We start from the raw sequence: 12,361 nt of genomic DNA on the forward strand, positions 1-12,361 counted from the left end.
ACCTCTGTGTGACCTGGAATCAGACCAGTACTTAAATGTGCTACAAGTGCATAAATAGTTTTATGTTTTTCACAGCAAATATATAAATGCTTGCAGAGCATCAGGTACGTAACTCAGCTTTGCATCCATTTGCTTTGCAGTGTTTTTAGAGTAAACTTATGTCCTTGGACACCAGCCATATGCATGTCAGGAAAATTGTGACTCAGTTTAGTTTGGTGCAACTTGCACTGAACATGTGTTTAGGGAGCTATTGTAGGAGGAAGAGAGCCTTATATTCCAGGTTAAGTCTGGGATTATGTGTCATCTGACTTGGCAGCTCTGGGGCATTAACTGGCATCACATATCAAGTTAGGTTAATAATCTACCACTTGGTTCTGCTTGAGCAGATCTGTGTGCCCAAACTAGGGATCAGTTGACAAACCTGGAGTCGCAGGGGAAAAGGATTAGTTGCTCTGTGATCAGCAGGATGGCACTTGCCCCATGAGATGTTCCGACCTAATGCCTGGATCTGCTGTGAATCAGAAGCTACATCTGGAAAGTAGCAGTACAAGTCCAGCTCTCCAGGGACACCCATGGCAATGAAAGCAGGCTTGGATGACAAAATGACAGATACCAGCAACTTGGATGAGATATTACTAGAATGGGAGAAAATATTAAAGGATATAAAAATACCTGCTTTTTTTAACAAGATGCCCCAAGAGACTGGGAAGACTTTCCTTCACTCCAAACAAGTTGGGAATTACCTAGTAGGCAAGATGATCAACAAGGGCTCCTTTGCCAAGGTGATGGAGGGACTGCACATTCCCACAGGGGAGAAGGTAAGCTTGAAAGAAGAGGGTAACACGCACTAGAAATTACAAGTAGCCCCGCACTAATTTATGGCAGAAAATTTCAGATGTTTAATCTGAAAACCACAATCTACTCAGTGAATTATCCTCTGAACCTTATCCTCATAAATTAACCTCATAAATTCAGTTTACTGCTTATGTATAATCAATCACATGTGTGAATACATATTGAGTGCAACTATTTTCACAATTATAAAATATAGACAACAAAGATATTCTCCTCCTGAAAGAGAAAAGGATGCTGGCATAAAGACAATTTCAAATCTGCTTTGCCTAATAATCCTCACTGAGCAATTAGTGCCATGTGTCTCAACATTAAAGCTATGGACAGCACTGAGTGAAAAGTCAACCATTCCAACAACAAATATTTATATGGCAGGACAGAGATAGCATCAGTTATCTCCAGCTCAGTTGGGCTAAAGTAACATACCACCAGACACAAGTGGGTTACTCTCAAGGGAATTTCTGACTTTTACTTTTCTTGTGGCTTCAGTAGCTATGCTATCTGACTAGCTCCCCAGACCATAATAGCCAGTATGTGGAATGGCTTTTAGACTAAGTCAGAAGGGAGCATGTTAGAAGAAAAGTGTGGTATGTTTCAGACACAGTTACAAGTCAAACATGAAGGGATTTTTGCATTTCAGAATATTTCATATATGCATTTTTATTAATGCAATGAGACTGACAGATATGACAGACATCAGCCTTCTTGTTTTGGCCTTCAAGAGAAATGAAAAGCATATTCTTCCATCAGGAACATCATGTGATTCTGATTATCAACACCATTTCAAAAAAAACATCTCCCCCATGTCATCTTACTCCCTATCCCCCTGAAAACTAATCCTTGTTGCAAAGCTTGTTGCTAATTTGCAAATATCCTGCCATTTAGGTAGCCATAAAAGTCATTGACAAGAGGAAAGCCAAGCAGGATTACTATGTTTTAAAAAACATGAAGCGTGAGCCGCGAATACACCAGATGGTTAAGCACCCCAACATTGTTCGGCTATATGAGACCTTGGAGACTGACAACTCCTATTACATGGTGATGGAGCTGTGCCTCGGTGGGGACCTCCTGGACAGAATCTGTGACAAAAAGAGGCTGGTGGAACAGGAAGTAAGGAGATACACCAGGCAAATTCTGTCAGCAGTAGAGCACCTGCATTCCCAGGGGATTGTTCACAGGTAAGATGTTTCTCCTCTTTCAAATAGTAAGAAAAGGAAGCGTGCAAGAACATAGAGTTCTCTTCTTCACCAAGAGCATATCTTTATTTTTTTCATCACAAAAACAGGGATTAAAAAGAAGACTATGTTCTCTCAGCTCATATTAACAAAGCATTTTATTTTCAGTAGTGGTTAGTACTGTTATGAGTTGTTATGAACCCCTTATGCAGCGAAGTAAAAAAGATACTTATCCCAGAGACTAGAGCAGATGAGCACAACAAACCAATACTTTGCCACAATTGTCTCAGAATTAGTTCATGGCAAATGAACTAATTTTAATAATTTTAATAATTTTATAATTTTATAATAACTTTAATCATTTTATCATTTTAAAATAATTTGAAATTATTCAAATATTTTAGTGTGGCTATGCATATGAATATTGTTGTCCTTTGGTTAGCCACAATGTATTGAAATAACCACAGACCACTCAGAACAGAAATCCAAGGAATCACAGCCCACTGCTTATCAAGAGGACATGTCCTGCAGGTGGTTGATGACTCTCTGTGTTGGATTTTGCATTACAAGGATAGATCATGAATTCAGTCACTGCTATAGGAACCTGAGCACCCATGCAAGGAGAGCTGATCTTCCTCTCTATAAGGGATCTTGGCACAAATGTCAAGAGCAGCAGAATAAAACTTCCATTTTAGCTGGAAGAATAGGCAAGATGCAGTTTTTCCCACCGTTTTTCTGTTTTACTTAATGATTCACAGTCAATCAGATTCTTAATTTTAAATGGTAAATGCACTCACCAAGAAAGCCCACAGGACCTAAAAAGTAATCCAGTTGACTCCATCGTTACAGCAACCATGAAACAAATAAGCTGTAAATGTGATGTTTCAGCATTTACAAGTGTTTTGTGACTCAAAATGCTTACAGTCCACCACTTCATTATATTGAATTTGTCAATTAATAAGGAATGGTCAAGAAAGAAATAGTCAGTATCTGACCTAGAGAATTTAAACGAACAACAAAACCAAAAAAAACACCAGAAAACAAATGCAAGGGGCTTCACCCATTTAGTCCAGGCTGACATCCCTGCCCTGCTGGTTTCCTAACTAATCTATTTTACAGCATTTCTTCAGTGCTCACTATCATAACATTTATGTTCTTCCCATGACAACATTCGCCATTAATTTCTCAAGTCCTGTTCCCATTTTTTCATTTGGAATAATTCTTCACAGTGAGCTGGAGACTAGCCTGACTTCTCACCCTACTTCTGTCTTTTTCTGTTGTTCATGCTTTGCTGGAAAAGCTTTGTGGGAGAGAAGAATTTTGCTGCACACCCTGAGAGTAGGCAGGTACAAAGTCATGTGAGCTCCTCTGGTGATTTGATTTACTATCAAACTGCCCATACCAAAGGAAAATTCATTCCTGCCTCTCCAGCACTTTGTCACAGAGTTTATGAAGTTGCATGGCCTGGCGGGAGCCCAGTCACAGGTGTAGGTTGAGTCAGCAGTACTTCAACTTGTGACCTGCTTCTAGCTTTGAGATTCAGAGCTGTGGCCTTGACCTCTCACCAGAAGCAGATTGGGAAGGATCTGGAAGGGCTTCCCCGCTCAGCTCCTCCAGCTGCAGTGATTTATTGCAACTCACTGCAGAGGTTAAACCAACATGGATAATTGTGGGTGTATCCTCTTTTGAAAGGAAGGCATCAGTGTTTCCAGAAAGATGAGGGAAGAAGTAGAAAAGTTACCTCACAAATCCAGTCTGGTTTTCCCATATAAGCACTGAGGAAAACTCAACACCTTGCATCGCTTTAACACAAGGAAAGGAGGGTTCCCAAGCTGCCTGTTGGGAACAGCTGCTGATCTGTGGAGAGGATCCTGGTAGAATCACACCAGTTATGAGTTCATAATTGTGTGCCAATGCTTGGGTCTATGCCAAGCATTGAGGTGTTTGCTGATAGTAGGGTCTCATCCCTAAGCTCATCGCTTAGGAATGTGTTAATTTAATTTACTTTTCTCCAAAGTGCTTTATGGGCGCTCCTGATTTTTAACCCTGCATGTATCTCAGAAAAACAATATTTTCTACTGTCTTAACAATATACCTGCTGAAAAACTGGTCAATTTTGTAGCTGTTTTTAGTCCAAACTCATATATCTCAAGCGAAATTTGATCCTATGTTTGGACAGCTATTTGGTGTCTTAACCTTTACGTCTCCAATCCATCACTAAAATCAGCACTGATGCACCAAATCCTTACAGGTTAAATTGAGTCCACATTTCAGAGTAAAGGTAGTAACCTTTCTTGTCCATGCAAGATCATAGTTGATCTTTTGTCACAGTTGCCAAAACGACCCAGAAGACGGAGCATTGACGCCCAGCATTTTACTGTGCCAGATATAAGAAGGCTCAGGCACAAGAGCTGGCTCAACAGCTCCACAAGCTAACACTCATCAACTGAGTTCTGCTTACTATCCCTGTGCCTGCTCTGGACATGGCCAAGCGGTGAGGTAATGCATCTGAGCTTAGAAACCTCAAATAAAGACGTGTAAGCTAAATCCCATTGCCTTGCAACTGGATTGGCGTGGCGCGTGCGCAGACAGCTACCGACCCCTGCAGCTGGCGCTTGCAAGGTGACAGTAACTTACTTGTTTGTACAGTTCCTAATTTTTCCTGCCTGTTTTTCCTGGATATTTTCCCTCCCCTCATATAAAAATGTCATATATTCCTTTGAATCCCTACTGAACCAAAGTCCTGGAGAAACATCACAAGCTGCCCTCTAGGCTCTCTCTCTCTCTGAAGACCCCATGGGAATGAGGAGGAAAAAAAATCATGGTGTTGCTTAAATTTACAACATTCCTTGGGAAGTTTCCCTTGGAAAAAAAAAAGAACATGATGTATCTTTGATGTAAGATAAGTTCTGACATTATGCAAACTTTCATAGTGACCATTATCATGTTTTTCAGGCAAGAAAGTCTACATTTTTATTAACTCTGTGAGCAGTCAGCTCAGCCTAAAGAACAGCAGTTGTAGCAATCATAGCAAACATAACATTATTTAATGGCAGTGAGTAAAAGTCATCAGAGTGCACTGTGGGGTGCTAAATCTAATAGAAATGTCAGATTTGCAGTAGCCTGAAACCCAAATTATTTTAAACCACAGCATTTCAGTGCATAGGGTTATGACACAGGCAGGCTATGAACAAACTTACCTTAAATCTACCTCTCAGCTTTTGGACACTGGTTAATTTGGCACTCCAGTAAACATGCTATTCAAATTAAAACTTATTAAAGAGATATCATTAAAACCATCCCCATCCCCATTCTCAGCCTGGGGTAGCAGAGGGTTTTGAATGCAATGCTGTCCCATCCAGAGCCACAGAGTTAAAAGGATGCTCCCCTAAACCCACCCACCACGACCACCTCCAGGCTTGATCCCCTGCAGCAATGCAGGGCTGTTCATGCAACCCCAGTCCACCCAGCCCTTGTGCCTTATTCCCATCACTCCTTCTGGTTTGTCCTCCAAGGTCTCCCCCAGAGTTGACAAAAGCGCTTCGCAGATTCAGAGCAGGTGGGAGGGAAATCCAGGACTTAGAAAAGCATTGCAGGATCATTGCCTGGCCCCCAGCTCAGAAATTGCACTGGCTGAGAACTCCTCCACAATGACAAATATTTCACTTGCCACTTCAGGCACTCCCCACAGCAAGGCATTATTCTGGCTTTTGCTTTTAATTTGGAAATATGTAAATGCTCAGTAAAGAACCTGAGCCAGTATTTTCCTTGCAGCTTGGATTACATCTTCCTGTAATCCTATTGATTCTGTTTACATGAACATCACCAAAGATGTCTCTACTTTCATGGTAGCTGTCTCCAATGCAGCTTTGGTACATATCCCCTCTTTTACAAGCAAGGCAAATCTCACTTTCCAGTTCCCCTCTCACCCTTCACATTTCCCAGGCACTACTTACTTGCAAAGAAATCAGAAATATTCAGCAGTGCTCAATACTCCAAAAAGCCAAATGAACTGTGGTCCAATATGTGCAACATTTTACTCAAAAGAAGAAATAAATGCAATTCACTAAAAAAAAAAATCTACATCAGTAGAACATGATTCCTAAAATTAATACTTTATTTAAAATGTATATTCTTAAAGTATTCCCTGAAATACAGATAGTTTCCATTTTCCTGACTGAAAATTTCAGGAAGGAATAAGGATCTTGTTACAATTGTAGGCAGAGCGTTGCAGAACTATTGTTATAATTTCAATTAAACTTTGCCAAAAACTATCTGCAAATGTTTAGCTGGGACATCAGGCATCCTAAAGTTTGTTTTCTGTCTTAATTTCAGGGACCTAAAAATTGAAAATTTTCTTCTTGATGAGAACAACAACATCAAAATCATTGGTGGGTGCACCGCTGTCTGTGAGGCTTGCTTTCTGCTTTTTTTGTGTGCGTACAGCTTCAGCTACTGTTCAAACACCATACTTGACAAGTGAGCTTGTGATTATTCAATAAATATATTTGAGTTTTTAGAATAAATTCAAGCTAGTAACAGCTTGTTTATTTGAACTTTAACTGCAACATATTTTTAAGAGAACAAGAAAAACAATTTTGTGGATTATTTTCCCTTGTGTATTGCTGGCGAACCAAGAAACAATTACAGCTTTTATGTGTAGAAAGCTGTTCCTAGCAGAAGTGATTTGTAGACAAAGAAATAAATCTTCTGGGGTGAAACACAGGTATGGACACATTAGTTTCTATTGAGTCATTACTTCAGCTAGAGACCTCATCATTTGGTATGTGTCAAAAAAAAAGAGACTCTTTTGGTCACTAACAGAAATCTTGCTAGGGCTGTGAAGCAAATAATTATAAAAATGAGAGAATTTGCACCAAGCAATTAACACAGCTCAGAGAAACATTAATTTTATTCCATGAAACTTCACAGAAAAGTCCTCACAACGGATTCTAAATCTTAGGAAAGCCACATGTTTAACCCAGTGTTTCCCAAACTTTTAAAAGCTTAACACCTCTGAGAAAAAAAGGCACCAACTCTTCACCCCTGTTTTATAGCCAGCCAGTCCTTTACAATCACACCTTTCTCTTTCCTCCCCCTTGCACACGTGCACGTACACAGAGAAAAAGGCTTAAGTTAGTCCTTTTCCCCCCACATTTACCATGGGCTAAAGCACACATGGCTAAGCCCAATGTCATAGCTCATTAAGCCATGCTAATGTGGCTGTGTTGTTAAGCTCATGCAGTCAACAGAGGCAAACCAAAATAATTAAACCAAAATCAATCAAGCCAGGTCCACGGCTGGGTAACTTCACTGTAAGTCCCCTGCTAATTCATGGCATGTTTATTCAAACTCAAATTGACATCCACAGCGGAGACATCAATAGATGCTACAAGTGGATGCTGTTTTTTTCTTTCTCCTACTTTCAGATAATTGATAAAGCAATTTGAAAAGAGACTAAAACTTCTTTGTCTTTGGCTTTGTGACCATCAGATTTTGGACTGAGCAATACTGCAAGGTTTGAGGGTCTCTCCCAGGAGCTGTTACATACCCAGTGTGGAAGTCCAGCTTACGCTGCCCCAGAACTCCTTGCTAATAAGAAATATGGTCCAAAGGTAGATGTCTGGTCCATGTAAGTAGATCTAAAAATGTGCTTATTGAAACATTCTCAGCACTGGCTGGTTTAGACAAGACTGATATAAATGGGTTGGTAGCATTGAGTTTTGGGGCATTAAAGGCAAAAGCAGAGATATATCAGGGAAAGGTTACCAGAAAAAAAAAGCAAACAACTGAGTATCTTGAAATGTGCCTCCATTGCAAAACACTGGAGAAAAAAAAAAAGAATAATCAATACACATGCTGTTCTGGATTAACCCGGTGCCAAAAGAAGCCAGCAGAAGGTAGGGAATCTGCATGAAGGAACCTGTGCAGAAAAATCAGAGAAAGAATTGTACATATCAACCCCCTCAAATGACCCCACTACCCTCCTGTCCTGGCAGGTGGTTTCAGCTGACAGCTGAGTAACTTCTGTGAAAATCAGACTCCTTGAAGACCCTGGACTGACAAATGGGCATTTTCTGTCTAAGGCAAATTTTGCAAAAAAAAAGTAAATCTGTACAGAAAATTTGAGTCTCAGGGACACATAGGCCAAAGATGTATAACAGAGCTATGCAACCTCCACCCATACCTTAGCAAAGCCCTTTATACTGAATTATGATAATAAAGGGGAGTTCTTTTCCGTCATAGATGACACAAACCTTCATAGCATCCACTGTCCCTTTTTATTACATCTACAGGATACATCTTCTGTAATAAGCAAGAATGCAGAAGGTGCCAGGAGAAGAACAGCTTTTCACTTAACATATCTTAGACTTTTTAAACACATTTGCAGTTTGTAGTTCTAGTAGGGAAGTTACGAGGTTTTTTGCATTTTTCCTAGGTGGAGCTGGGAAAATTATGATATATTAAGTAGATTAGTCGATTTTTGTATTCTTTAATCTTCATGGATTTGGACAGGAGAACAGCTCTCTATGTCCATCATTTTGCCAAAGGCAGTTCATGATTATCTGCATATATGTGTGCTTATATACATACATATATATATATGTGTATATATACATATACATATATAAGCCAGTGTATCAGCATCTCCTCCACTTTTTCACAGTAGCCAGATGTCTGGGTCTCCGCCCAGGAGACATTTTTTAAGCCAATTCCTAGCAGGAATGATTCAGGGCATGGCAAATGAGCATGAGTAATATAGACTAAACCAAAACTTTGCCTAGAATATTAAGATGAAAAAAAATTGGCTCATTAAATGCACCTTCATCCAGACTCTTCCCATTTATTTACAATTGTAACCATAATTCCTTGCAGTATCCTGACTAACAAGTGTTAGAGTGAAAATCCAGCTATTGAAGCCAGTGATAAAATCCCATGGATTTCAAATAGCTCGCAAAGCTTCTAAGAGTAGCAGCACTTTTTAGTTTAGAAATGCCTCTCCCATCCCATCCCACAAGCATATTTATTTGAGAGATATAATGATATGCTTCTGGAAAAGGTTGTCTAAAGAAGCTGTGGATGCCCCATCACTGGAAGTGTTCAAGGCCAGGCTGGATGGGGCTCTGAGCAACCTGGTACAGTGGAAGGTGTCCCTGTCCATGACAAGGGCATTGGAACGAGACAATTTTTAAGGTCACTTCCAACCCAAACCATTCTATGATTGTGTTTAATGCACAATGCTGCATTTGATCTAAACCACTTCATTCAGGACAGCTGCAAATAGGAAAGGAAGGCCTGGAGGTACCCAGCTGCTCTGAACAGGGATGTCACACTTGGCTGTCCATCTGCAAGGATATGGAGTCTCCTTGAGGAGTTCTCAGCCATAAAGGGAGCTGTGTAAAGAGCAGTAAAGACTAAACTGTGTGTTCACAAAGGACAAAGAGTTTTAATTTGCTCTACAGGGTTGCTGGTAGTTACATACAGGCATCTGGTTCAGGTGCCTAAAACAGAAGATTCGTTTTCCTATACGCTCAAAAGGTAAAAAGGATTTATATACATATAGAAAGTATATTATTCCTCTCAAGACCTGCTTTGGCAGACATACTGTTTATTTGAGGTTTTATCTAACCATGATTCCTATATCTCAGCTTCTTCTAAAGTTACAGGGTATGAATAGTACACAAAGTTAAGGGTGAAGGAACACGTGCTACCAAACTACTTCAATGTTGTCTGGTTTTCAAGAGTGCTACCCTGGATTAATGTAAAGATTGCACAGATTAATCACGTCTAGAGGATGCTGTCAGCACTTAAATAGGATAATACTGATTTCACATTTCCGATATCTGAATGGGGCAAAGCAGTAATCTTTAGAACTATTTACCAAACTCACTCTTAATAAACAGTAAATAACAGGTCAAGGTCTATATACAACATCTATATGGCCTTTGTTGTTTTACACAGACATATTCTGAACCTCAGACATAAAGCATATATAAAATTTAAATTGGAATTTTTCACATTATCATACTGGGAAAGGGAATTCTGATGGACTGAAATATTAGTTAAAAGGTAAGTTACTTCTGTTGTCACAAAATAGGTAAAGGACTAACTGATGGGGCTCTAGAATGAAAATATTTTAGTGTAGTGCAGAAATAGTGACTTTATGCAGCAGAACCAACAAGGGATCATTACAACAGGAACCAGAAAGCCAGTCAGTCAAAAGCACACTCACAAACCCAACCAGATCCAGCTGCAGTACAGGCAAGGCTCCTGAGATGCACCAATGAACTGCAGTGCCTGTTTGCCTAATCATTACTTTTGTGCAGAAGATTTTAAAGGTCCTTTGGAGACTGCAAAGTGATTGGCTTTCATGCAACAGCTGAATTGAGGAAACAGCTGTTGTATTCAAACAAATCCACAAGTTCAGTAGGACAGAGGAGAAGCAGTTTGTTATGGCTAATAAACTTTCACATTTAACATGCCATCAGATTCCATCTAAAAGTAACTACCAAATGTGTTAGTGTTTACTAGCTGTAACTGTGTCTAATATTTTAAAAGAGGTTTTGAACAGCAGGTCCATCTCATGTTTTTCAATTGTTTGAACACATTAATAAAAATCAGAGTTGAATACATCACAGATTTGTTTCACAGATATTATCTGCACTAGTGTACCAACAAGTCAATTAAATTAGAATTGCCTGAATTCCTAAAATTATTATTTCTGCTGAGCTCAGTAGAGAAATGGTAAAGGACACCTGGAGGGAGGTCTGAGCAACCTGGTCTAGGGAAAGGTGTCACTGCCCTCAGCAGAGGGATTGGAATTTCATGATCTTTAGGATTCCTTCCAACGCAGGCCATTCTATGGTTCAATGATTCATTCTATGGTGAAGAACAGAGCTGTTGTGGTGGCGCAGTTCAGCTGGAGCAAGGAAGCACCATGGAGAGTGTTCGAGGAAGCCTCCCTGTTCACAAACTCAGGACAGCTAAGCAAGTTTTCCAAAAGTTGGTACTTTTCCAGAGTGAATGGCAAACCTTCACAAAGTTTGCTGATTGCTGCTAGCAGGCTGTTAGTCTTTCACAAGAGTTAAAGTTTTAAGTCTTTAGCCAACAGCAAGCTGTTACCAAACGAAAGCCTTCTAGGCATAAGTCACACCTAATTTAGCAATCTGAGCAAAGCAAGAAGAATTGAATTACTATTTGGAACAAGATCTATTGCATCAGTCCCTGTGCCGTGTTGTCACTCAGCCTCCAAACCAAAATGCTTTATTCTGATGGGCTGGGTACATTACACTGTCACTCCAATTAGCTTATTTTTAAAATAAACAGCAGGTCTCCACTTTCAACACTGCAGGCTTTCCCATCACTCACTGCACACTCTATTTTACACACACTTCCCAAAGCATTCTTTTCTAGATAAAATGGCATTTACACAAAGAAAAAAAGGCATAAGATGTGTATTCAGTACAAATTTCTGCTTAGAGGTAATTTGTAACCTCATTTGTGATGCTGAAGGCAACTCTCTGAAAACTGATTCATAACTTTGTGAGATTTTTAAATAAGTGTTTATTAGCATTATATGGAGCTCTGATGTTTGTCTTTTCTTTTGACAGAGGTGTGAGCATGTTTGCTATGCTAACTGGCACATTGCCCTTCACAGTGGAGCCTTTTAATATCAAGCAACTGCATCAAAAGATGTTAATTGGAGAAATCAGCCCTATTCCATCTGATATTTCCCCTGGTAAAACACTTCCGTTTTTATAAAGAATACTGATGCAAAAAAGTTTCAGCCCCTGTAATAATGTGAATTTAGCAATTACACAGTCTTCTGGAAACTAAGATGTACCTTTTCCAGCTGCTTTGTTTGCATTTAGAAACAACTTTTTTGAGGCTGTAGCAATATCACTCTATCTCAGGCTACAAGAAAAATAACATTGTTGTCTTTTCAAAAGACCATTATTCTTGGTTCTTACTTACAGGGAGAATAAAAATGTAAGTTGCTTTTAGATAATTGGAGCAGATCTGCAGTAAATGAGAGCATTGCCATGTTTAGTATGTCCCATGCTGTGTATCACAGACAGGCATTCTTTCCTGTTTTTCCCACAAATAAATTATCTAAACCTTAGATATTTTTTCCTGGAGACCTTATCTTTTGGCTGCTGACAGACCCTACAACACTGAGATTATTAAAGACATGGGAGGACTATTTTTGTGAGGAGTCTGCTCGTATTTTTCATGAGAAACAACCAAAATGTGGCATTTTTCAACTAATTTTACTGACAATCTTTAATAAGATACAGTCAGTGAAGTATATTTGGGACAACCGAGAAAGATAT

At 39.5% G+C, this 12,361-nt stretch overlaps 1 protein-coding gene across 1 annotated transcript; it reads left to right on the top strand.

Moving 5' to 3' along the window:
• The first annotated feature begins 439 nt into the window (after nt 1-439).
• LOC131578092 (hormonally up-regulated neu tumor-associated kinase homolog A-like) lies at nt 440-11,670 on the top strand. The gene is made up of 4 exons (XM_058836521.1): nt 440-818; nt 1,738-2,030; nt 6,363-6,418; nt 11,639-11,670. Exons 1-4 carry the CDS (start codon nt 573-575, stop codon nt 11,644-11,646), a joined length of 603 nt encoding a protein of 200 aa, XP_058692504.1. The 5' UTR covers nt 440-572; the 3' UTR covers nt 11,647-11,670.
• The last annotated feature ends 691 nt before the right edge of the window (nt 11,671-12,361 follow it).

The sequence above is a fragment of the Poecile atricapillus genome, chromosome 3 (assembly GCF_030490865.1).
Source record: "Poecile atricapillus isolate bPoeAtr1 chromosome 3, bPoeAtr1.hap1, whole genome shotgun sequence".
In the NCBI taxonomy this organism is placed as follows: domain Eukaryota; kingdom Metazoa; phylum Chordata; class Aves; order Passeriformes; family Paridae; genus Poecile; species Poecile atricapillus.